The sequence below is a fragment of the Aspergillus thermomutatus genome, assembly GCF_002237265.1.
Source record: "Aspergillus thermomutatus strain HMR AF 39 chromosome Unknown NODE_111, whole genome shotgun sequence".
Lineage (NCBI taxonomy): Eukaryota > Fungi > Ascomycota > Eurotiomycetes > Eurotiales > Aspergillaceae > Aspergillus > Aspergillus thermomutatus.
Window position 1 is genome coordinate 63,553 of NW_020798160.1, and position 25,668 is coordinate 89,220.

The 25,668-nt window shown below is 53.3% G+C and overlaps 8 protein-coding genes across 8 annotated transcripts; 4 read left to right on the plus strand and 4 right to left on the minus strand.

The window, feature by feature from the left end:
- Positions 1-2,887: 2,887 nt before the first annotated feature.
- On the minus strand, positions 2,888-4,678 carry CDV56_106800 (cytochrome P450; the record flags this gene model as incomplete). The annotated part of the gene is made up of 4 exons (XM_026760419.1): positions 2,888-3,700; positions 3,757-3,968; positions 4,040-4,443; positions 4,512-4,678. 4 exons carry the CDS (start codon positions 4,676-4,678, stop codon positions 2,888-2,890), a joined length of 1,596 nt encoding a protein of 531 aa, XP_026613918.1.
- Positions 4,679-4,950: 272 nt separating this feature from the next.
- CDV56_106912 (uncharacterized protein) lies at positions 4,951-6,919 on the plus strand (the record flags this gene model as incomplete). Its single annotated transcript, XM_026760531.1, has 6 exons — positions 4,951-5,057; positions 5,110-5,243; positions 5,298-5,421; positions 5,479-5,685; positions 5,762-6,127; positions 6,190-6,919. The coding sequence occupies 6 exons, from the start codon at positions 4,951-4,953 to the stop codon at positions 6,917-6,919; spliced, it is 1,668 nt and encodes a 555-aa protein (XP_026613919.1).
- Positions 6,920-6,966: 47 nt separating this feature from the next.
- Positions 6,967-8,565, minus strand: CDV56_107020 (glycosyltransferase; the record flags this gene model as incomplete). The annotated part of the gene is made up of 1 exon (XM_026760639.1): positions 6,967-8,565. One exon carries the CDS (start codon positions 8,563-8,565, stop codon positions 6,967-6,969), a length of 1,599 nt encoding a protein of 532 aa, XP_026613920.1.
- Positions 8,566-9,177: 612 nt separating this feature from the next.
- Positions 9,178-17,590, plus strand: CDV56_107115 (uncharacterized protein; the record flags this gene model as incomplete). The annotated part of the gene is made up of 13 exons (XM_026760734.1): positions 9,178-9,541; positions 9,615-9,883; positions 9,934-11,516; positions 11,576-11,801; positions 11,882-12,357; positions 12,399-15,098; positions 15,152-15,471; positions 15,537-15,821; positions 15,892-16,160; positions 16,237-16,557; positions 16,620-16,791; positions 16,902-17,407; positions 17,477-17,590. 13 exons carry the CDS (start codon positions 9,178-9,180, stop codon positions 17,588-17,590), a joined length of 7,605 nt encoding a protein of 2,534 aa, XP_026613921.1.
- A 1,888-nt stretch (positions 17,591-19,478) lies between these two features.
- CDV56_107590 (uncharacterized protein) lies at positions 19,479-20,195 on the plus strand (the record flags this gene model as incomplete). Its single annotated transcript, XM_026761209.1, has 1 exon — positions 19,479-20,195. The coding sequence occupies one exon, from the start codon at positions 19,479-19,481 to the stop codon at positions 20,193-20,195; it is 717 nt and encodes a 238-aa protein (XP_026613922.1).
- A 50-nt stretch (positions 20,196-20,245) lies between these two features.
- Positions 20,246-20,988, minus strand: CDV56_107617 (uncharacterized protein; the record flags this gene model as incomplete). The annotated part of the gene is made up of 2 exons (XM_026761236.1): positions 20,246-20,320; positions 20,455-20,988. 2 exons carry the CDS (start codon positions 20,986-20,988, stop codon positions 20,246-20,248), a joined length of 609 nt encoding a protein of 202 aa, XP_026613923.1.
- A 634-nt stretch (positions 20,989-21,622) lies between these two features.
- On the plus strand, positions 21,623-22,542 carry CDV56_107682 (putative RTA1 domain protein; the record flags this gene model as incomplete). The annotated part of the gene is made up of 2 exons (XM_026761301.1): positions 21,623-21,902; positions 21,959-22,542. 2 exons carry the CDS (start codon positions 21,623-21,625, stop codon positions 22,540-22,542), a joined length of 864 nt encoding a protein of 287 aa, XP_026613924.1.
- An 89-nt stretch (positions 22,543-22,631) lies between these two features.
- On the minus strand, positions 22,632-25,128 carry CDV56_107719 (uncharacterized protein; the record flags this gene model as incomplete). Its single annotated transcript, XM_026761338.1, has 5 exons — positions 22,632-23,197; positions 23,356-23,550; positions 23,604-23,764; positions 24,290-24,875; positions 24,948-25,128. The coding sequence occupies 5 exons, from the start codon at positions 25,126-25,128 to the stop codon at positions 22,632-22,634; spliced, it is 1,689 nt and encodes a 562-aa protein (XP_026613925.1).
- Positions 25,129-25,668: the final 540 nt, after the last annotated feature.

The window sequence follows — 25,668 nt, forward strand, 5'->3', positions numbered from 1 at the left end:
GCGCTTCTTACCGGCGATTCCTTCCCATCTACTCGATAATATGGAAAGGACAGCATCCTTGAGAACATTTGCCGCTGACGTGATGTGACAGAACGATTCTCCCTACTAACCTACTTTTCCGGAATTCGGCGGCTACGAGCACAGCGGATTCGTCAAGAATGGCCGTTCTACAAGCAGTAAAGGACGCAAGATATCATCCAGCCATGCTGGCCGAAATATACTGCCTAGCAACCGAACTGCTCGAGCTCTTCCTTCCCGCGGCCGGCAAATTCCTACCTAGAGTTCATCGTTGTGTTATTATCTGCGACTACGGGACGCCCATAAATATAGCTTTTCCTCCATATCTGCACCCCTCACGATTGGAAGCCATATTAGCCCTATAGGCAGAGGAAAGCTGGACCCCACAGGGTGACATTTCAAATGGTGACTTCATTCCTTTCTAGAACAAAATTCCATCATGCCGGCTCCCCTCATCGTATTGACCATATTGAGCCAGCCGCAAGGAGCAAAAAGAACGGCTCTAGGAAGCGAGAGCGAAGACGGGGGACAAGGGCAATATGGTAACTGGTCTTCTAAAGAGAAAGAAACATTTCTTGATGCGCGCCAGGAGTTTCATTTCTGGGTCGTGATCTGGATATCAATCCACTACCATGAATCCAACGGGAAGGTCCGTGCCAATGCCCGAGAAGTTTGGAACTACGTAGAAAACACTACGAAGCTCTGGTTCCGTGGCCATCCGGCTGCGAACTAAGTTCTCCGGCAGATAAGCCACGAGAGAAAACATTATCAAAAACACCATGGAGATTTTTGAGCAGTATTTCGAGTAGTCTTCACCAATGGATTGGCAGCGGAAAGGGGGCCGGTAATGCATGTGCTGAGATCTTGATGAGCTTCTTAGCTCCTCAGATTGGAGAATGAAATATGAGGAACGAATTGTAGCTACCACATCTAGGGGAAATAGCAAGGTCTCGTCTATCAACTTGCTTTACAGGAAAGTGGTCTTATACCATATATCCGCTCAGACTATGACAGTCGGGGACAGTCGCTGTTTGAAGACGCCAATACATTCTTTGCGTTGTCGAGGATTTTGTCCAAAATGCTCAACCACCCAAAGCTTCCCAAGGTCTATTTTATCGTTGACGCACTGGACGAGTGTCAGACAGATTTGCAACCATTACTTAAGCTCATCATAGAACATGCCTCGTCGTCACGGCTGTGGTGCCTTGTATCAAGTCGACCCAGAGATGAGAATAGGGGCCTCCTAGGCGTCAGCGGCTGCTGCACCGAGCTTGACCTCGATGAAAACGCGCTGGAGAATGTAAAGACCGTGGCAAGGGCTTATATTGACTACCAGATAACAGATCTTACACAGCGAAAAAAATACAGTCCGAAGCTCCAGCAAGAAGTAAAAGGTTATCTCCAACTTCATGCGGACGGCACATTTCTCTGGGTGGCTCTGATCTGCCAGCAGCTACGGAAGACCCCTTCTTTGGAAGACATTGTCTGTATTGAAATCATTTCCCTCAGGTTTGGAGCCCTTATATCAACGAATGATGGAGGGAATACATCAGCTAAAAAAAGAATCACCGGAGACGTTTGATTATTGCCGACGTATCCTTGGGTCTATCACACTTGCCCTGCGGCCACTGCATCTGAATAAGCTCGGTCGTCTGGCTGGACTTGAACCGGAACTTGCTGAAGATCAAGCGTCCCTAGAGGAGATCGTTGGATTATGTGGCAACTTTGTAGTTGTCCGCAAAGGAATGATCTATTTTGTCCATCAATCAGCCAAATATTACCTTTCTACTCATGGAAGCAAGGAGATCTTCCCAAATGGCGACGCAGTCATCCAATCTGGCATTGTTTCACGCGCGTTGGAGGACATGTCGAAGTGATATGGACTGGAGGGAATTGCAGGTCGCTGCTTATAGTTGGCGACAGGGCGCAGTTGGAGTCGCTGTCTATGACTTCATCCCATTGTAGGGCTCGGGGACGGAGGTCGTAGGGCATGTCTTGCTGCGATTGGAGAGTCATCGAATTTGTGTACATGTTCATGTCCATTTCCACTCGTAGAGCTGAGAGATGTCAATTCAATTCCTCGAGGGACGCAACGCAGTCATTATATAAGCTCGTGGCACTGGCATCACTGCGCCGGTCATGGCAGCGGAATGCAGAGTGATCGAGTCAATAGGCCATATTATTTTAATTAACTGGTTCAGAGGCCATGCGGGCGACTCAGGACCAGGTCATTTCTCAGATAAGTCGAGAGAGTGTGCTAGCTCGAGATGTATTGGGAAAATGGTCTCTGGATGTTTCTCACGACGGTCAAAACCCAGGACCCTTGAACGTCGATGTCCAAGCCGTTCGCATCTCTTCTAACAATGACAGATACTACCGTCTTGGCAATGACTCTATACCCGACCTGGCAGTGTCTGCCTTCTATTCAATTGGTGCGATGTGTGCCCGGATCTAGCCAAGTGGGACTAGGAGATGTTTGCTCCTCTGCCTGTTTTTCCGTGTTTCACCGGCCTGGCTTTACCGGCCCCATTGCTAATGTATTCTGGCAGGTGGAATTGTAGCGTGCATTGGGTGTTTGGCCGGTTATCTGATCTATCATCTGTTACTCAACATCCGTGGATATGACATGAGATGCAGCTTCACCCTCGTGGCACATGAAGGATCTCTGCCATGTGCGGATTCTAATTATAGCATAATCATCTCACCCTAATGGCCTAGGCACTGTACCAATGGAGATTTGATGCTGGCATGAGGGATGACCATGGCATTGAAGAGCAGACATTTCAATCAAACTATTCAGTTGGCAATAAACTCGTTTCCTTCTATATAGAAGATTCTGCGCACGAGATATACAGAAAACAGACTACAGCTACAGACCTTCCCAGCTCACCTTCTTCCTAACCGGCCACACTCTCGCACGAACACCCTTGCTTCCCGGTTTGGGTAGTGGGACGAACCCATCGACAGAACACTCGATATCATTTTCGGCCGTTGTCTCGAAAAGCTCCAACATCCCGATATCCTCATCCGCCTTGACCTCGGCCGATCCGTATCGGCGAAACAGCGATGCCAGCATCAGCGTCATCTCCGCATACGCCAGATTCACCCCCAGACACATCCGGCTGCCCTTGCAAAACGCCACCTGGTACCGATCCAGCCGGGGGTTTTCCAGCCACCGCTCCGGACGGAATAGCTTCGGCTGCGGGAAGATGGACGGATTCTGGAAGGTTAGCAGGCCGGTCATGCTCACGGGGGTATTGGGCGGGATGGTCCACGTTCGATGGGTATCGGGATCGGTGAAGGTGAGGGCCTCGTCTGGGGCCAGCCGCGCAAGTCGGGAACTGACGCCGTAACTGAGCCTCAGGGACTCTTGGATACACGCCGCCAGGTAGGGGAGCCGTTCAAGGTCAGTGAGGTCCGTTGCGTCCGTGGTGGCGAGCTCGTTCTTGAGCTTGCGAAGGGTCGCGGGCTGCGAGAGCAGATGGTAGACGGCGACGGTGATGGCCCACGCGGTGGTGACGGTGCCGGCCCCGACTACGGCGCCGCCGTCCTGCGCCAGACGCCGCAGAGCCTTTTCGTGCGGCGGCAGCTTGCTGTTGAGGATTTCCTGGAAGATCGTCGGATGTGGACTTTTGACATTGTTGCTAGATGTCATGGTTTCTCTGACTTGCTTTGCGATGTCCTGTTTATATTTACCCGCCGTTACCTTCGTCCGCTAAGGCCCTCTTTCAGTCTTACCGTGTGCATGCGGACGAACGAGGTCATCTCTGGATTCAATCTCAACAGCAGAGAGGGCGGCATCCGCTTCATCGTCCACAGAATGAGTGGGAATTGCTTCATCAGCATACTCGATTTGCCACCGTTTACGCAGGCGTTGTGGAACACGCTATCAAAGTCCGGGGCGTTGAGCTTGCGTTCAGACTTCCCAAAGGCGTATTCCATGATCACATCTGCCGGTAGAATAACAAAACGTCAGACATATGGGAAGCAGCCCTCGAAGCTGTGGGATTGCGAGATCTACCTGCCGAGTATGCCGCGAAGGCCCTGTCCAGTCGCACAACCGCTCCGCTGTGCTGAAACACATGAAGCCTGTCCAGGAAGGCATCAACTCGCTCCTGGATCACACATTGCAATCGTTTCACCTGGGCCTTGGAAAAGAATGGATTCAGCGCGGCGCGCCTGGACCGATGCAGATCATGCTTGGTCGTCGCAAAGGTGGATTCGTCCGCAGCAAATACTTTTGTCGCCCAGTACCACTTGTCTCTCCTCCGGTGTGCGCCCGCGTACAGTTCATCGTAGAATTCGGGGGTGTAGACATGGAGCTCATGCGGATTGATGCGCACAATGGGGCCGTATTGTTCGTGCAGGCGACGTATCTTGAAGGTATATTGGCCGCCTAGGATCACGTCGTAGTAGAACTCGTACCTTGAGAACGCTTAGTTGCAGCCCGGTTCCGAGTCCCATTAGGGGGGATTTGACAGAGAAAAGCCTACCAAAATGTACATGCTGCAAGCCTCGGACCAGGAAACGACCGCAAGGGGTGAAGATAGAGCCGGTAAATAGTAAGAGCTACTGCGTAGATCACTGTTGAGATCAATAGAAGGGACACGATGTTGTTCTGCCAATACTGCCAGACAGAAGCTGCATGTAAAATGGCCATGATCGGTCGCGCTGATGAAGATTCTGTTGCGAGAAGGATACACAGTAGAAGGGAGGTTCTCTTACATTGACCAGACTCATATAACGAGTAAGTAATATCTCCGACTAAGATGTCGCCGAACAAGATATATATAGACAGTGGAAAGAAATGTCGCCGAACATGCATATGCCAGCTGGCCGGTTGAAGCGATGATTATTATTGCCATAAAAATTGAATGACTGCATTTCCAAGAATAATACCGGGCATTTCCATTCTCTAAATATCTGAGCAGAATGACTGATCCCCGAGAGACTGAGACTGATCATGGCTCATCACCGCGTCTGGAATCCGCGTACCTGGCTCCCATGACGGGATGGAGACTCTGGGTGACCATCCTAGCGTAGGACTCCAGCACCAACAGGAATTGCTTCAAGCCCTCTAACCCTGGCCAGGCTGTTCCTGGGACTCCTGCTATCTACCCTGGAAACGACGATCGTCTCGACAGCCCTCGTCACCATTGCCTCGGAGCTGGGTAACTACGACAAGTCAAACTGGATTGTGGTGTCCTATCTCTTCTCCTATACTGGTTCGCAATACATCTTCTGCTTCTGACTTCTCAAAGCTGACTGGCACCGGACAGGCTTCCTCATCATCTACGCCAGATGCAGTGACATATTTGGTCGAAAGTCCACCTTCCTCAGTGCACTGGTAATCTTCACAGTGTTCTCCATTGCGTGTGGAGTGGCTCGTACGATAGACCAATTGTGGGTAACTGACCTGGCTTGCTCTAACACCGCTTCTTGTTGTTGACGGACTTGTAGGATTGTGTTCCGCGCGCTGCAAGGCATTGGAGGCGCCGGAATCTACAGCATGGCCATGGCTGTCATGGCCGAAGTAACTCCTGTTGATGTGATCGGCCCAGTCACCGGTCTGATGAGTTCCATCTTTGCCCTCTCCAGCATCCTGGGTCCCATCCTCGGGGGTGTACTCACTTCCCGTACGACCTGGCGGTGGGTATTCTACTTGAAGTAAGTACACTCTGGAAGTCTCTCATCTCTCGCGTCTTCTTAATCAAAATATGTAAATGACAACGCTTAATCCCAGCATTCCCGGTGGCGGTCTCGCAATAGGGCTTGTCATTTGGGTCTTTCCCCGGAACTACGGGCCGCTCCACATTTCAATATCGAGCCTGAATCGCCTTGACTGGCCGGGAATTGTGCTGTCTCTGGCAGGGTCGATATTCCTCATCCTTGCGCTGGAAGAAGGCGGCGGCGACTATGGGTGGAACAGTGGCCTGATTATCGCCTCCTTCGCTCTGTGTGGAATCTGTTGGATTGCCTTCACGATCTGGGAGGTATTGTTGGGATTTGCTGCACATAAGAAGAACCTTGGGTTTTCCTTTGCTCGGGTGATGCTGCCTGTGTTCCCAGTCTGGCTCATCAGGCGTCGAATCGTCACTGCGTGTTTACTGTACGTCGATCTGCCCTTGCTTGAATCATCGGAGAGGATCTGGTCGCTTATTGATACTGTAGATCTGCATTTCTCGCCGGCTTCCCATTTATGGTCCTCATCGTGTACCTCCCACAGCGCTTCCAGATCCAGGACGGCCTGACCCCGGTGGCGTCGGGAATCCGCATGCTCCCACTGCTCCTCCTCTCTGCCTTCGGAGCGGGTCTGGGTGGCATGGTCAACAGCCGGAAGAATATCTCATTCTACACGCTACTGGGGGGTGTGTCCCTCCAGCTCTTAGGGCTAGGGCTGATGACGACCCTTCCTACCGCAGGGAGCGTCTCGCCCGCCCAGTATGGATATCAGGTGATTTTAGGACTGGGGTTTGGGCTCACCCTGACAAGTCTGGTCATAATCTCGCGGCTGGAGGTCGACGCTAGCGATCTCGCAATTATGATGGGCGCCGTAACGCAGGTGCGCGTGCTTGGAGGCACCGTCGGCGTCTCGATCGGGCAGACGCTGCTGACTCGGTGTCTCCGGAGAGAACTGCCACGCATCCTGTCGCCTCACGAGATGAGCGTCCTGCTCTTGGATGTAGCGAGAATGGCTGACCTGAGCCCTACCAAGCGAGTGGCAGTGGGTGCAGTCTACGGACACGCGTTCAATCAGCAGATCCAAGTGGTCTTGTACCTCACGGGGGCGTGCTGGATCTGCGTGCTCGGGACATTCAAGAGACGACCGGTGGAGTTTAAAGACGCAGACAGGATGCAGCCGCACAACCGGGACTTGAATCATGCGCAAGAGGCAGGGTAATTAGTGTCTTTACTCTTTCAGTTCTAGCGGACTAGACTATCCTACTTTCATGTCAAGGCAATACCGAGAGCAATCGAAACACAGACTAGTACTCCCAAGCCGGCGACCACACATCCCGCTGCAATCCCCCATAGATCCAAGTTGTGCACCTTCCAAAAGGGCATGCGCATATCCGCCGTCTGCAGATGCATCCCACGCCGCGCGTCGGCGCCTCCCAGCTTCCTCCGTCCCTCAGAATCAGCCAGCGCTTCCTCGATGAGGTCCGCAGCCAGCCACTTCCTCCTGGACGCAATCCGCGCAATTCGTTGCACCCGCTCGCAGTTGGCCGCGAACGTGCCCGAGACGTCCGCGACGAGGGCATCGATCGCTCGGCACAGATCCGCCGGGGTGAATGTATCCCGGTCCAGCGGGATGGAGACCCCCGCGTCGCGAAGTTTCATCGCGTTGGTGAGCTGGTCAAAGTATATGCCGATCGTGATTGTGCGGACGCCATGGTAGGCTGCCTCGTTGGTGCTTGATGCGCCGGCGTGGGTGAGGAAGATGGACACCTTGGGATGGGCGAGGAGAGCGCGCTGCGGGACGAATGGGGCGAAGAGAATGGGAATGCTATCAACTCCCGAGACAAGATCTTTAATGCAGAGAGGGTTGGCTGTGGCCGCCAGATGAGGGCCAGGCACCCTCGCCGCGAGGTTGAACTGTTTCAGTGCCATGCCTCGGATCGACCAGACTACTCCGTCAATGGCCTTCCCGTCGTGCAAAGCCAAAAGGGCGCCGTGGAGGATCCGTTGGAGAATGGCGTCCAGGAGCAGCGCGTGAGTCCCGAGAGAAATGTAGAGGATGCGCTTGCGGTGTTCGACAAAGGATTCGAGCTCGGGCGTCAGGCCGGGATATGTATCCGCTAACACTGGACCTATGGCCGCCACGTTGGGAGGCAGATCCCTGGCCGGTTCTAGCCCGAAGAACGAGTTGACCAGCAGCAGATAATCGGGCTTGCTTTTTGCAACCAGTGGTCGTCGGACCCCGTGCCTCGCGCGTAGATCACGCACCCACGACCGATAGCGTAGGTAAGGGGGCAGGGCTCGGAAGGCCAACAGGTAGTTTTGTAGACGCTGCCAGACTGTCGCGTGCTCCGACGTCAGCACTCCAATCTGCAGCCCGGTTGCTCCTGGAATATAGCTGGCCGGGAGCATATTGGTAGGCATCTGTGGCCAATGCATGGCAATGGGGATATCGTGCTCGATCTGCATATCGCGAGCCGCATCGACCAGGTAGTCGGCAAGGATGAAATTGGGACGGGAGACGGGATCCTGAACCAGTTGCGAGAGAGCTGGGTAGACAGTTCCCCAGCTTGATTCAAGGCACTTTCTCGTTTCCATGATCGGTTCGAAGCTGTGTCGTAGGCCTAGTTTCCACCTCGACATTTGCAGATACGCCTGCTCCTCCGCTTCTGAGGTCTGGCCTGGTCCAAGAACGTAGACCTGGGAGACAAAGGGGTACTCTCGTGCCCAGTCCTGCTGCCCGTCTAGCGTTGCGAATTCGATTTTATGGCCCCTTGTGTTCAATATCTGGGCGATCTCGAAGATAGGAGATGCGTTGGTCTTGCCACCAGCCGTGACAACGATTAAGAACTTCCTGGAGTCGAGCATCTTTCTGGACGGAAGACAAGGTGACTGTAACGCAGGTTGCCGTAATGAGTCCACGACTGAGGACGTCGACCTCGTAAAATGACCTCGCATGGCAAAAGCTGGCTGCCCCAGAGTCCAGGGCATTGCACCGCTCCTAGCTCGAGGCGCCCAGACCAGCCAACGGATAGAGAAACTCACCACTGATTGACGAGAAATGTCACCGAAACAGCCCGGCGACTGTCACAGTATCGACATGCATATGTCGCCGTGCCTCCACGGGGACTTTTTGACACTAGTGAGCATCGTTCCATAGGAGGACATCTGGCCCACGAAGCATGGGTGGATAGACAGTGAACCAATTTCGATTGCATTGCTTCTGTCACAGTAGCAGTTGGCCCCTTTCTAACGCTAATGGTTATCTGAAGCTCGGAGAGATATACTCGATAATCGTGACATGCTCTAGGTTGGGGGTCTACAACTATCAAGGGTATTTCCATAAAGGCATGTAGCTTTCACTCAGGTCTCGAGGAGAAGATGACCTGAAACCTCGATACTCTCACAGTTCTTGTGTCTTGTATGCTCGCTTCAAGCCAAACACTTTCTGCGATACCGAAAGGAAAACAAATTCCAACAATGTTACTTTCCTCCGATCTCAGCAGGCGAACTATGACAGAGGACAAATGTATGCCCATAGCGATCGTTGGCCTGGGAGGTCGATTCCCTGGTGACGCCTCCAGCCCCGAGAGGTTATGGCAGCTCGTCTCAGAGGGCCGCAGCGCTCGGAGTGAAGTGCCCAAGGATCGGTTCAGTGTGGATGCCTTCTACCATCCTCACCATGAACGACAGGGGACTCTCAATGTGCGCCATGCACACTTCATGAACGGTGACATTGCTGCATTCGATGCCCCGTTCTTTTCCATCACGCCGGCAGAGGCAAAGGCGATGGATCCCCAACAACGCATGGCGCTGGAGTGCACCTACGAAGCATTGGAGAATGGTACGCGTGAACCCCTTCTGGCCTATTTTCTGGCTCGGAGGTTTGCGGTCTTGCTAACCATACGGTCGAATAGCCGGGCAGCGTCTGGAGGACGTTGTAGGGTCTAAAACCTCTTGCTATATCGGCTGCTTCACCAGGGACTACAGTGACATGCTTGCCTGTGACCGGGAAAATCTTCCCTTGTATCATGGAACTGGGACAGGTTCCGCGATTATGTCCAATCGGATCTCCTGGTACTTTGACCTCAAGGGGCCGAGTATCAGTCTGGACACGGCATGCTCCTCTTCGTTGGTAGCTCTCCACTTGGGGTGCCAGAGTCTCCGAACGGGAGAATCTGAAATGGTAAGGGCTAGTTCCTATAATGTATAAACTAGCGGCTGACTGTTTTGTAGTCGATCGTGGGAGGCACCAACCTGATCTTACTGCCGGATATCATGTCGGCGATGTCGGCCTTGCATTTCCTCAGCCCGGATGGGAAATGCCAGTCATTCGATTACAAGGCCAATGGTTACTCGCGCGGAGAGGGAGCTGCGGTGGTGATTCTGAAGCCCCTTCATCTGGAATTGAGGGACAATGATGTGATTCGCGCCGTCATCCGCGGGACCGCAGTGAATCAGGATGGAAATACCCCTGGAATCACACTGGCCTCTGCCACAGCACAGGAGGCCCTTATCCGGGAGACCTACGCAAATGCCGGACTGGACTTCAAGGATACAGCCTACGTCGAGGCGCACGGCACCGGTACACCGGCCGGTGACCCGGTCGAAGCCGAGGCCCTCGCAGCGACGTTTGGCAAGTCCAGATCCAAGGATGATCCGGTATTCGTCGGCTCCATTAAGACCAACATCGGCCATCTCGAGGGAGGCTCTGGTCTGGCACAAGTTGTCAAGGCAGTTTTTGCACTCGAGAAAGGTCAAATTCCCCCGAGCCTTTGGTTTGAGAGGCAGAACGATCGAATCCGACTCGAGGAGTGGGGTCTCGCCATTCCTACGAATTTGCTGTCTTGGCCGAAACCGGGCTTGAGGAGACTCAGTATCAATTCTTTCGGCTATGGCGGAACCAACGCGCATTGTATCCTCGATGATGCGTTCCACTACATGAGGTCGCGGGGCCTGAAGGGCAATCACAACACCACCACCGAAGGGGACTCACAGTCGCCAGCGTTCTCTTCAGCGGACTCCGGGGTGGCCCTCTCTTTCGACAATACATCTTTGCTCTCGGACCGCCTCAAGCTCTTAACTGACGTTGTCTATTTCTCTGACCGAAAGAGGCAGCGTGCATTGCTGTATGTGTGGTCATCCCATGAGCAGCTTGGGATTGAGCGAACGGCCAGAATGTATTCGGAGTATCTGGCGGCTCAGCAGGCAGAGGTGCAGGATAGCGAGAGTCAAACACTGCTCGGCCGCTTTGCCTATACGTTGGCCACCAGAAGGAGCGTCCTGCCGTGGAAGAGTTTTGTCTTCGCATCAACCATGAGCGAGCTTATAGACAAGCTCGCTGGATCCTGGCGTAAGCCAATCCGGTCTTCCGGGACCCCTAAGGTGGCATTCATCTTCACGGGGCAGGGGGCGCAGTGGTATGGAATGGGACGGGAACTGTGTGCCTACCAGGTCTTCAGGGAAAGCCTGGAAGCAGCCAGCACTTTTCTCGTGTCTCTCGGCTGCTCCTGGTCGCTTTTGAATGAGCTGCTGCAGGATGCGGAGTCATCACGGATCAACGCCGCTTCTTTCAGTCAGCCCATTTGTACGGCGGTTCAGGTCGCGCTGGTGGACTTGCTAAGGCATTGGGGAGTCCGCCCCCGCGCTGTTGTCGGACATTCCAGCGGCGAGATCGCCGCCGCGTATGCCAAAGGTGCCATCACTAGGGAGAGTGCATGGATGATAGCCTACCACCGTGGAAGACTGTCCGAGAGTATCCGCGGCCTTGCACCCCATCTGGATGGGGGCATGCTGGCCGTCGGGCTGGACAGGCAGAAGTCAGCAAATACCTTGACGAGATGCCGGATGCCAGGGTTGTGGTGGCTTGTGTTAATAGCCATTCCAGCACCACTCTCTCTGGCGACTCTGCCTCTATACAGGGGCTTGAAAAACGTATTCAAGCGGATGGACACTTTGCCCGTCGGCTCAAGGTGGAGACCGCGTATCATTCTCCGCACATGGAGACCATTGCCTCGCACTATCTCGACAGTCTTCACGATTTATCCCCTCTGAGGGCGGACGGGGATAAAATCAAGATATTTTCCAGCGTGACAGGGACACTTGTCAGCACTACCGATCTGGGGGCCTCATACTGGGTCGCCAACCTGCTCAAACCCGTTAACTTCCTGGGCGCCTTGAACAGTCTCCCTACACGGAGACAAACCAGGGCAAAAAAAGCAGACGTGCAGGGAAGCCTTACGCTAATATCCTCATTGAAATCGGTCCTCATTCCGCTTTGAAAGGTCCCATTAAGCAGACGCTGAGCTCCGAGCCACGAACGTCTGATGTCACCTATCTTTCGGTGCTGCAGCGTGGATTCGATGCATGTGAGACAGCTCTGCAGGTGGCGGGCGAGCTCTTCGCCTCCGGATACCCGGTTGACATTTCCCGGGTTAATCGCGAGGCGATAGCCCCAAAGTCCCAGGCGTATCTGGTCAATCTTCCCCCATTCGCATGGAACCGGCAGCAAAGATACTGGTTCGAATCGGCTGCGGCAATGAACCACCGCTTCCGCAAGCATCCACGAAAGGACCTGGTGGGCAGTTTGACTGTGGATGGCGTGGACATCGACCCCCGCTGGCGGAACATCATCCGCCTCAATGAGGCGCCGTGGATCGAGTACCACAAGGTGCAGGGCTCGATTCTATATCCGGCGGCAGGGATGATGGTGGCCGCAATCGAGGCGATGAAGAGCAGGCGGACCCGGACAGGGAGATTGCAGGATTTGAGCTCCGCGACATCCTCATTGGCAAGGCTATCGTGGTGCCGGCTGATGACCCAGGAGTCGAGATGGTGCTCTCCCTCCGGCCATGGAGACTGGGCTCTCGGGCAACTGCTTCGGCGTGGCAGGAGTTTACATTGTACACGAGACAAGAAGGCTGGGACAAGAATTGCTCGGGTCTGATTCAGGTGAAGTATAGGGAGTCAAAAAACCCCCTCTTCGTCGATGAGGATCGAGAGTCGGATCGACTCTTCAGGGACACATACCTCCAGACCGTCGAAGATTGTCCCAAGTCGGAGAATCCTCGCCAGTTCTACGAACATCTGACCACCATTGGCCTGTACTACGGGGATGTCTTCCAGAATCTGATCAACGTTAAACAAGGCCATTACAAGGGTGTCTGCTCGCTTCACATCCCAGACACGCGGAGCCGGATGCCGATGAAGTTTGAGTATGACCATGTTATCCATCCGACCACGTTGGACAGCATCATCCAGATGGCGCTTTTTGCCACGACTGCACTCGGCGAGGAGATGACAGTCGCCAAGGTGCCCACGTCCATTGACCGATTGTATGTGTCCGCAGCTGTGCCTTCGTTGCCCGGTACTCTGCTACAAGGGTACGCCCGAGTGCGGCTGACAGGATTTGACGACGGCGAGGCCACGGTTGCTGTTTCTACGCCGGATTGGGAACGGCCTCTGGTTGTCTTTGACGGCATCAAAAGCAAATCGTTGTCCGGAACGTCTGACAATGCGGCCGCTGCGGCCAGTATGAGAAAGCTGACGAGCTACTTCCACTGTAAGGAAGACCTAGCCATGCTCCAACCGGAAGATATCACAAGTATCTGCGAGGCGTCGTCAGCCAATCTTGACCGAACGAGCCCAGCAACAATCGCCGAGCTGGAGCTGGCTTCATTCATTATCATCAAGCGCGTGCTCGCGGCCATCACCCCCGAGGAGGCACAGAGTTTGTCACCGCCTCATCTGCGCACCTTCTACCAGTACATGCAGCGCACCTATGATCTTGGCGTACAGGGAAAGATTCTCCATCAACAGGCTATCGCGGATATCGACTGGCTCCGAACCAGCCAGGATGTCGAGGACGAGATTCTAGCTCGGGTCTCTCAGACAACCACCGACGGTGCAGTCCTGCATCAGCATGGCCTCAACCTGGTCGGCATTCTGCGAGGCAACGCTCTTCCACTCGAGGTACTGATGAAGGACAATCTTCTGCACGATTTCTACTCGAGCGGGGTGGGTTGCCCTCAGAACTACGCCAAATTATCCGAGTACGTCGGGCTCCTGGCTCATAAGCAGCCGGACATGAAGATCTTAGAGGTCGGTGCCGGGACGGGGGGAGCCACGCTTCCCTTGCTCGAACGGCTAGGAGGACACAACGGCACCAGTCCCATGTTCTCCAACTACACATTCACAGACATCAGCGCTGGGTTTTTTGAGAAGGCCCATGTGAAGCTCAAGTCCTGGGCGCCCTTTATGACCTACGCTCGGCTCAACGTCGAAGAGGATCCAGTGGCTCAGGGGTTTGCCGAAGGGGGCTACGACCTCATCGTCGCCTCCAACGTCCTGCACGCCACACGATGCATGGATACCACGCTTGCAAATGTGAAGAAGCTCCTGAAGCCGTCCGGTACGCTGATCCTCAGTGAGATCACCAACCCGCTCCTGCGTGCGACGATGATTGTGGGGTTGTTGGAAGGATGGTGGGTCGGAGAGGCCGATGGTCGGAAATGGGGCCCTGTCCTGACCGAAGCTGAATGGCATGAGGCCTTGCTGCGAGCGGGATTTAGCGGCGTGGACGTCTGTCTACCGGATTGGGAGGATCCCCGCGATCATTTCCTGTCTGTACTGGTTTCTTCTGCTGCCGCCTCGAGAGGGCACACTGTGCCTGCAGAGGTTTTAGTCGTTGTGCCCGAGGCTCCGACAGAAGAGGTGCGAAGGTTGACGACGGCCTTGTCGGCCAGCTTACAGGCGGGCGGTGCGAGGGATGTTACAGTTACGACCCTTCAAGACATCCCTCCCCCAGACGAGCTAAAGAACAAGTCCTCGGTGACGCTGCTTGAATGCGACTCCGAGCACCCCTTCCTGCCGGAGGTTTCTCCAGAGGAGTGGGATGCATTGAAAGTCCTCATCCTTGAGTCCGCTGACGTGACTTGGGTCTCCCGAGGGGCAGTCACCACGAGCGAGTCCCCCTTTGCGAACCTGATGACAGGCATGGCGCGTAGCATCCGTGCGGAGAACCCGCAGCTTGCCTTCACCACGGTCGATCTCGATCCACAGCGGTCAATGGATTCCCCACGGGGGATCAAAGTCCTGATCGACATCTTCGTCCAGGGTGCATGCTCACGGGAGAGTCAGAGACCTGACTGGGAGTATGCTATCCGGAACGAGCGGGCGATGGTTCAGCGAATTCTCATGGAGAAGGGCATGAACGATTTGATTGCCACGTATAACGTCGCTCCTCAACCGAAGATGGCTCCTTTCAAGCAGAAAGGGCGTGCATTGACGTTGTCCGTCGGGACTCCCGGCCGACTTGACACGCTTCAATTTGTCGATGACCCCGTTGTCGCGAGAGAGGATGTAAAGCCAGATGAGGTCGAAATTGAGGTGAAGGGTGTTGGGTATGTCATTATCCATCCAGTTCAACGGGCAACAGCCACTGACGGACAGGTAGACTGAACTTCAAGGATATCATGGTTGCCATGGGACAATTACCACAGCCGGCTCTGAAAATCGACTGCAGTGGTGTGGTAACCCGGGTGGGCAGTCAGGTTGACAACCTCCGTCCTGGAGATGCAGTGATGACCTGGCGCCCTGGTGCATTCAGCAACTATCTCCGTTCGCCTCAAAGCATGGTGCACCGAATCCCTGATGGAATCAGTTTTGCCACGGCAGCCTCTCTCCCCGTCGTTTATAGCACCGCCCACTACGCTCTGCACTATGCCGCGGGATTGCGCGCCGGGGAGAGTATCCTCATCCACGGGGCCGCTGGAGGTACGTTTCTGTTCATGCAGAATGCCTGCAGCCTAAAGGAGCAAAGAGGCTGACCCAATGAATAGGTGTAGGACAAGCAGCTATCATCCTCGCGCAGCATATCGGCGCGAAGGTTTTTGCTACCGTCTCCTCGGAGACCAAGAGATCGCTCCTAGTTGACAAGTACGGGATCCCGCAAGACCACATTTTCAATAGCAGGGATGTGCAATTTGCACAAGGTATCAAACGAATGACCCACGGCCGAGGCGTTGATGTGGTCCTGAACTCGCTGGCTGGCGAAGCGCTGCGACAGTCGTGGCACTGCATTGCGACCTGCGGACGGTTTGTTGAATTGGGGCAAAGGGATATAGGTAAGTTGTGCTGGAACCCAGCTGGCAAGGCTCTACCGGGCACGACCTGGCAACTGGCTTCGTCTTTTAGTGGGAAACACCGGCTTGGACATGGCACCTTTTATCCGAAACGCTTCCTTCCACGCCATCAACATGCTTGCGGTCCTGGACGGGCACCTTTCTTTAGCAGCTCAAGTGTTCTCGGATGTCGTGGGTCTCCTCGACCGAGGTATCATTAGGCCTGTCCATCCCGTCGTCTCGATGCCATTCTCAAAGATGGAAGAGGCATTCCGCCTGATGCAGACGAGCCAACATCTGGGCAAGATCGTTCTGGAACCCACCGAAGACGAATTGGTTCCGGTGCGACCACCTTCTTTCTCTTCTCTGGCCTATCGAATTTGACTATAGACGCTGACTACTTCTTCAATAACAACAGTGCATCCCACCAAAAGTCGCACCATATGAATTCGACGCTCACTCGACCTATATCCTGGCGGGCGGTTCTGGCGGACTGGGAAGATGCCTGGGCCGATGGATGGTAGAGCAAGGGGCACGTCATATCGTCTTCCTGTCCCGATCCGGGCTGAAGAAGCCTGAACTGCAAGAGACAGTGGAGATGTTGCAGAAACGCGGCGCCAGGGTGGCTGCCTACCCGTGCGATGTGAGCAAGGAAGCCGACGTGGCTGCTGCAGTAACAATGCTTGCGAATGAGTTTCCTCCAGTCAAGGGTGTCATTCAGGGGGCAATGGTCTTGAATGTAAGGGGACACCAGGAACGGCTTTATTGTCTCCATCGCCAGGCTAATAGATCTCCTTACAGGATGCAATTTACCAGAACATGACGCAGCAACAGTTCATGGGCGCTGTTCGGCCCAAGGTCCAGGGAAGCTGGAATTTGCACAAATATCTGCCTCGGGACATGGACTTTTACGTGCTGCTGTCCTCCAGCGTTGGTATTGCCGGTTCCAGAGGACAAGGGAATTATTCCGCTGGTGAGTGTTGCATTCTACAGTCTCAATGCATTGTCTGCGAAGGAGCAATCTACAGGCATACCTATATGATGAACACTGTATATGATGCAGCTACTGACGAGACCTTTTAGGGAACTCCTTCCAAGACGCACTGGCACATTACCGACAGCTTCACGGGCAGCACGGGGTGTCCATCGATGTTGGCATGGTGCTCGGCGTGGGCTTCCTGGCCGATAACACAGAGGAGCGGGTCCACGACAACACCAAGACGTGGAGTTTTATCGGGATCCGCGAGAAGGAATTCCTCGGCATGGTCCAAGCCGCCATCACCGGGGTGAGCATCAAAGGACAGCCTGTTCCCCCTCAGCTGGTGACCGGCCTCGGAACGGGCGGGATGATGGCCCAAGGCGCGGAGAAATATCCTTGGTGGTTCAATGACGCCAAGTTCGCTCACCTTGTCCAGGTCGATACGCATCAGGTCGTTCAGACCAAAGATGAGGATTCGGCGCAGCTGCAAGCACTGCTATCGCGCGTTACGACCATGGATGCTGCAGCCGAGATTGTCTGTGCGGCGCTAATTGGGAAATTGGCCAAATCCATGATGATGCCCGTCAAAGATGTCGAGGCGTCGCGTCCGGTAAGCAGCTATGGCGTAGACAGTCTTTTGGCGGTGGAGTTGTGAGGATGGATCTTCACGGAGCTTCAGGCGGATGTGTCCGTCTTTGACCTGCTGAGCAACATTCCGATTAGCTCGCTGTCGCGAAGGATCGTTGGCAGATCTAAATGTATCCCGGACGGGGTGGTGGAGGCTGACAACTGATGTTGTTAGTAGAAACGACGTCCAACTCTCGGAGATTTGTAAAGAGTATTGGCCACAGAAGCTTCGTTTAACTGAATGTACATAATATGAGCTCGCCAAAGCCTGGCTACTGCCAGTTCCGAGCCAATGCTGGATCGATTCTTTGTTCGTCCTGCCACAGAGGTTCCTGGAAATGCTGCATAAACTATCAAGAGTCCTACGTGCTGGGGGGAATAATGAGGTATCGAAGGAATTCAAGGAAGAGACAGCATGTAACTGCCGTTCTAGCCACGAAAGCGGCCAATTGAGTATCCAAAGCGTCTCCAAAGCCAGGCGAAATATGGAGTAACGGCCTGAGCGAGGCCAGACAGGGCAAATGAAGAAATCCCTACCGCTGGCTTACGAACCATAGTCTACGGCCTTGTCTGAGATAAGCCGTTGTTTGGTTGATATGCGGTGGCAGGGGAGGTTTAATGTATGGCATGACTCGCAAGGTCCAACATGTCCTAGGAGGTGTACAATTCGTAGGCGGATTCTGACCAATGCCAACCACGTACATAACAGCTTAGTCTGTTGGTTGGGGAAGAGCCGCGTAAACATGCTGACATGGAGTGGGATCATAGGATCATAATTGCGGAACAGGAGGCCCGCATGTATTCCAATCTCGATACCAATTGCCGTTTAGAGGTTCTGCGGAAGGAGATCAAGCGTTGTTATAGTTGCCATATAATAATGATATGCTAACCTAGTAGATGCAGGCATTTGCCTTTCTCCTATGCACAATAACCCCTCACTTTCACACCAGTGCATTATGTAGCAATCATAATGGCAACCACAAATTCTCCTTGGTGGATATACGGGAATGAATCCTTTCAAACCATGGAAGTGATACTCGGCTGTGTGATTATTGTAGACTAGAAATAGCTCGAGGACATGAAGTGATAGCCGTCCAGATTCATCCGAATAATACGGCTCGAAGTCCGACTCGTCCTATTAGGCAAAATCCAGTAGCAACAGCGTTTAAACTGAACTATTGCCTCAATGATTTGAACCCTGTCTTACCAGCGGTTGTCCACATTAAACGTTGTCTGATATTGGAGCGGCCCGTTCCTTCGATCAGGGGAAATTACGCTACAAGATCAATCGGGTCGTTTGTGTAGCACTGTAGTTGATCTCGTCACTTCTCAGAGGACGGGGATTAAGCCACCAGGTACCGTACTCTTTGGAAGTTGTCAGATAATCTGTTAGAATATTATGCCACATTGCCGGCCAGGGATATGTAATCCGCTAGATTAAGGAGAATAATATAATCTATGTACATGAGACAAGGCTCACCCAGGTAAGCAACGCAAAAAAGGATCTACCCACTTGTGGGCAGGCTAGGACCATTACAAGTCCTCAGAGGCCACTTAGGTTGGTATGTGCCGACGCACTGCGGGTGAAGGGGGTGGGAATATTCGGGCTATAAGGAAGACAGTCGGGGGTTCTCTCCATGGTCGCCTCTCTGGTTGTAGACCCAGATAGAAAAGGAATATATGGAAGCACTATCTGGAAAGTTGAGAATGAACAGATGTACACTAATAACTGTATCTATCAGGGGAACCAAGGCAGAGAATGCAAGAGGTGTTGATGAAGGGGAATGGGCGCTAGTGATAATAAGCACGCCATTTCTCTTTATCTCTTATTACCATTGGTGGTCAGCTCCATGTTGGGCCACAAAAGGCACCGAGATGAGATACATGTCTTGCATGGATTAACCTTGGCAAAGATGACACCTCATCGACATCCAATCGATCCCCGAGTCCCTGTGGATACCATTTTGGGGTTATCGCTATCTCTACATATACTCATTCATAGTGTCCTGGATTGCCGAGATTCCATACCTTGCATCTCCAACGACAACAAGGCCATGAAATTCCTCTGCCTCCACGGAATGGGAACCAACTCCCAAATCCTGCAAATCCAACTCATTGGAATTATCAACCAACTGCCACAGCACGAGTTCATCTTCGTCGATGGCCTCGAACCCTGTCCACCCGATCCAGAAGTCAAGTCTCTATGGCCCGGGGGTCCGTATCTGTGCTATTACACTACCCCCATCCCCGAACACTTGGAAGAAGCCTACTCCCTGGTCTTGGAAGTTATGGCGGAGGATGGCCCGTTTGACGGCGTGATTGGCTTCTCGCAGGGCGCTGCACTTGCCGCATCGATGATTCTCCAGCACCAAAAGGACCAGCCAACCGCCGCGCCACTGTTCAGCCTGGGCATCTTTCTTGGCGCCAGTCTGCCCTTCGATCGAGACTCGACGCTTGCGCGGCAAAGTGTGGTGGCTAGCAAACATCAACCGAGTGGATACGTTGGCGGCAAGGAGGAGCATGATCTCCTCATACTCCAGCGGTATGATCCGCGCACGACATCGCTGCGGATTGACGTCCCCATACTGCATGTTGCTGGAAAGAGGGATCCTTTCTACCAGCAGAGCGAGTTGTTGGTTGGCCTCTGCTCGGCAGATGCTGCCTCTGTCATACATGATGGCGGTCATTTTGTACCCAAAGATACGCATTCCACGGCCAGGATTGTCAGATTGATCGATGCCATGGTAGGCAGAGTACAGCACCGGTGTTGAGGAGATTTGTACCTTGCTATCGCCTAGATTCTAGATACTATTGATCTGATCTATGCTTTCTTGGCGACCGTTGGACTCATGTTCGTGCAATCAATTTCTGAATCCAACTTCGTAGCCCGTCCAGCCTATTTCTTGTTTGATTTATGTCAAGCGTCATCCTGGCTTCTGCAAATATACTACAGTCGGTTACTACATGAAGCAATCGTCCCAGTTGTCCAAGATGAAAGTTCATCACCGTGTATCGGACAACGGCACCCACCCTTCCTGTAGTATGGGACGGTGGACGATGCACTGCCGACGGGAAGTTCTGGACGGATGACCCCTCGCAATGCCTTTCAAAGCTGCTTCCGAAGATTGAATCACGTCGGTCAGGGTCATTCACCCCTTGGAACAGGAGCGCCTTGTCCTCTGGTCCCGCGGCCAGAAGCTCGTATATCTCGATGCTCATGCACACTGCAGTCAGGGCAAGCATCAGCGTTCCCTGCCCGCTTGGCTGTGGCTCCTCAGGAAAGGCATTCCTGCTTGGCATGGAGCTTGCCCCCAGTTGTGTAATGATCTGGACAGTATCACACAGTGCCGATATAGTTGAAAACAGTTCGTCGAGCGATCTGTCGGTGCTCGACGTGCCTCGCTTCAACGACTGGCGCTCTTCATTGAGACGGAGCAGGATGGGAGAGAGCTGACCGTAGACATCTAGTCTCCAATCAGCCAGAGAAGCTGTCACTCGCTGCATTCCTTCAAGGTCCGGATCCATCAGCGCATAGTCCGCTGGCCATGAGGACTCGGAGACCATCGATAGAGGGGCGAGTGTTCAGTCACTGGTAGGCTATCCGATGCCAGAACTGGACGGGAAGACCAGCCTTCATGCTGACCTGACTCGAGATGCGGCGTCGCAAATATCGGCCTGTCAGTCTCACACGGGAGCAATTGTCAACCTTCCCAATCTTCTCCAGTGATCACACTATGCTACCTGAGGCAGGGGAAACTCACTGCACTGGCGCCCTCAGCTGACCAGTCGCCGACATAGTAGACGACCAAGAATGCTATCTCTGCCAGATATCTCACAGCGTTGGAAGAAATAGATCAAACTACAGGGTCCTATCATGGTATCCACAGAGACTCAGGGATCGATTGGATGTCGATGAGGTGTCATCTTTGCCAAGGTTAATCCATGCAAGACATGTATCTCATCTCGGTGCCTTTTGTGGCCCAACATGGAGCTGACCACCAATGGTAATAAGAGATAAAGAGAAATGGCGTGCTTATTATCACTAGCGCCCATTCCCCTTCATCAACACCTCTTGCATTCTCTGCCTTGGTTCCCCTGATAGATACAGTTATTAGTGTACATCTGTTCATTCTCAACTTTCCAGATAGTGCTTCCATATATTCCTTTTCTATCTGGGTCTACAACCAGAGAGGCGACCATGGAGAGAACCCCCGATTGTCTTCCTTATAGCCCGAATATTCCCACCCCCTTCGGCTATCGCCCCTCCCTTGCGGCCGGTATTATCTTTTTGATCCTCTTTTTGGCGGTCACCATTATCCATGTGTGGCAGTCCTTTCGGCATAGGAACATCTGGCTTGGGCTAGCCTTCTCCCTGGGTGCATTCGGCGAGTTTACCGGATGGCTGGGCCGTACCGTGGCATATCGCTGTCCGTATTCAGTCAAGTTGCTCGAGATGCAGCTGGCCGCATTGATTATGGGTAGATGCCCCCCTTTCCTTTTCACTGTTGAGAACTAGCTATAACGATATGAACAGCCCCCGCGTTCACCACAGCCGGCATCTACGGCGTCCTGAGCCTGATGATCCCCATCATCGGACAGGACAAGTCCCCCCTCCGACCAAACCTCTATCTCATCATCTTCATGACGGTCGACTTCTTCAGTCTCCTCCTCCAGGCCGTTGGCGGCGGTCTTGCCGGCGCCGCATTCAGCCAGAACACCTCCCCCTGGCCGGGAACCTATACCATGGTGGCCGGGATAATCTGGCAACTGGTCTCGACCTGTGTCTTTGCTACATTGCTCGAGTACGTGATCTACCGAGGACTAGGCCCGATTTCCCGGAATCAAGCCCTGCGGCGAATCTCGCTGTCGTTGATGATTGCGGTTACGTGTATGGTGGCGCGGGGCGTGTATCGGAGCATGGAGCTGATGAATGGGTGGCGGGGGTATCTGTTTACGCACGAGGTGTACGCGATTATTCTCGATGCGGCGCTGATGTTCATTGCGAGTTTGGTGCTGTGTGTTTGGAACCCAGCGGCTTTGATGGTGGATGCGAGGGAGAATACGAGGGAGATTCAAGCTGAGGTGGAATTGAGACGTGAGCAGGGTGCGAAGAAGTGACCAGATATCTATACTCGACAGAGGCTCAAGACAGTATATTATCATTATCAACGAACATGATACAGGGTAATAACTAAGGTAACTAAGAACTAATGTTTAACAAACTGACTATCCTCCTCCAACCACTTCTCGAAATCCTTCAACCCGGGATACATCTCCCTCAACCTGGGAATATCAGCCCGGTAGCCATGCGCATAGAACCACTCAAACATAAGCCTCATGTCCTTGGCCATCCACATCACCATATAACAAACCACCCGGAACGTCGTCGGCGCCTCCCTTCCCATCTTCCGCCGCATCACCTCCTGCATATGCTCATACGTAAGCACATCCCCCGCCAACGACAGACACCGGTTCCGGTACTCAGCCGGGTTGAGAAACGCCTGCGCAGCAAAATACCCGATGTCACTGACGGCGATACAATGCAGCGGCTTCCCCTGCAGATACGCGTCCCACGCCGTCACGACCAACCTCCCCATGAAGTCCGGGGTGATGTTGTCGAAGAAGAACACCGGCCTCAGCACCGTCCAGGACATCTCCGCATCCCGGGTCCGCTCAAAGAGATGCTGCTCGATGCGGTGCTTGCTGATGAAGTGCGGGATGTTGGTGGCATTGTCGACGGACGCGTCTCCGCCGCGGTGTCGGCCCGGGAGTACTAATTCCTAAAGATCACCTAGCTCTTCAGACGCGACTTCGTCTTTCGCTTCGCTGGACGCCTCACGACCTCCAAACTCTATAGCAATTGTGTCATTGTTGCGAATGTAAATACACGTATTCGCATCTGGGCATGAATCAGCTTCTGGAGCGACAGACCAATTTCCTCACGCTCATATTGCTCTTCAAGCCTCCGAACCTTGAAGATATTGTTAAGGATCTTCATCTTCATCCCGATCTCCTCTTTTGGAAGTAGCTGCCGCCTATAATCACCAGCGACTTCTTGCAGCTCGCCACAAGTTATTCCCCGCCCGCCAAGCTTTCGCAAGATATGTATCAAGAGGCGAAGTCGCTCTGACATAACTTGTAGGCGCCTTATGGAGCGAGCCGAGCTCCGAACAACTTACGGTCCTTCAACAGATGGTCTGGTTCCTTGTGAGGAACATCAGAAGGCCACCAATCCGGCTTCGTGCTTTGTGGATCACCCTTCAGACGTTTGAGACTCTTGTAAGGGTGCTTTGCCCGTTTTTGCGGCTCAATGAACTTAATGAAAGCTTTGGCAATTAGCCTGCAGTTATACTGCCTCAACTGTTTGAAACAAGACTTATATTACGCGACGATTTTTGTCGTATCTCCAATCATCAAAGCCTTCTCCGTAAATGATTCTGAAGTCTCCTGTAAGGGGTGGGAAAAGCGCTCTGAGGACACCCCAGAATCAGAATTATTAACAGAAGCCTTGGGGCATTTCACCTGGTGATGGTAGGTCGTGTCCTGGGGTTCACTGTATCCGCAGGAAGTAGTAGGCACTCCTAATACCGAGCTCGTTAGCTGAGAAATAAAACTGGCGGGGACTCTTATCATAGCGCAGACCAAAGACTTACAATGTCCTTGCTCGGATCGCTCCAATATTTCCATAAATCTATTTTGTGCTTCGGAAGTGAAGACGGTCCCGTGTCCCTGGATAGAAGGAGACTCGACGACCCCGAGCTGACCCATATGGTCAAGGTAAATCGTGGCATAATGCTCGAATGGAATATTGAAGGATGTCTGAGAAATTTCCGTTAAGACTCTCACGCCAATGTGATTCGCTTACCGGTACACGTCTCCCCACGTTGTATAGTCCCCCGGCGGAGACGGCAAGGGTTGCTCAACTGTTCCATTCCGGGAGACGGAATAGCTAGGTGACATTTCTCCCTTAACAGCGTTAAAGCCGTCCTGGGGTATCACATTCTCCATCTCCCGTGCCGGATACCCTACACCTACTGGCTGGCCCGAGGCCAACATCGGCGTCCCTTGGAGTCTGGCAGGGAAAAAACTCTCCGGATCAACTTGGCTCCTAGTAAGAGGCCAAACGGGATCCGTTACTCTTCTCCTCAGGCCGTGGGCCATCGACTCCCCAGACGCGTCGGAGGCGGGATACGTCACGGCCATATCTTCCTGCGCTCGGGACATCGTGGGCATTGGAGCCCGTCTTGGCGAAGCAGGTGCTCTTGGTTGAACAAAGTGTGTATCTAAAGCGCCGAAGTTCAGTGGCTGTATGTTGGCTGCCACGGCGGCCATCGAAGGATGTGTCCCACTCCAAAGACTGGGAGTCATAGTTGTAACCATTCCAGCTGGCAACGTGCTTGCCATCGAGGGCGGGTAGGATGTGCCTGCGGACACAACCTGGAGCGCGGAGACTGAGCATCCACAAAATACTATCGTCAGCTTATCTAGAAGTTCCGACGTGCCCTAAGACAATTGATGCACACCTGATGTAGACTGTGCCACTGGAGTTCCCATCTCTGCATTCAGGGTTACTTCCTCCCCAACGCGCAGGAATTGGCAGTCCTTCTGCCGCAAAATGCAGTGTTCGCATTGCGCCTGGGCGCCATCCGCAGCGATGACACATCTCCTTTTGAGCTTTCGGCAATGCACTTGAAACGGTGGCATAAGGAACTGAACTGAGAAGGATAAGACTGCTGAGATTGGCAAAGCAAAGTTCTAACCGCATGCAACAAGCGTGCGCTTGCTTTTGCTACGTTTCATTGCACTCTCCACAGTTGCTGGCTTCGCTCTCAGGGTAGTGGACAGGAAGGATGGGGGAATTAATTAGGAGTCGGACCAAACAAAGACGGACTCGGAAGTAAGAGGAAATCCAGTACTTGCTGGAATCGATGTGTAGTGGATGCTAACCGGGGAGTCCTCGCATGAAATCAGACGAGATGTGGGAGATATATCATTAGTATTGCTGAGAAGCGAGCTGCTTCGGGCCTTATTAAATTATTATGTGTACTTTAACTCCAGCTACATATGTTACCTTGGTTTCTTAGTTCCATAACTGTTCGCGTCCTACAATAACCAAAGTACCCTGCAGCTGCCAAGATGACAAGCGCGCCATGCCGTATATTCCGGGATGTAACCCCTGGTCGTCACTCATTCTTATGTAGATTGTTCCCGCTTACGTTGTTAGAGCGTCCTGGTTTGCAGCAA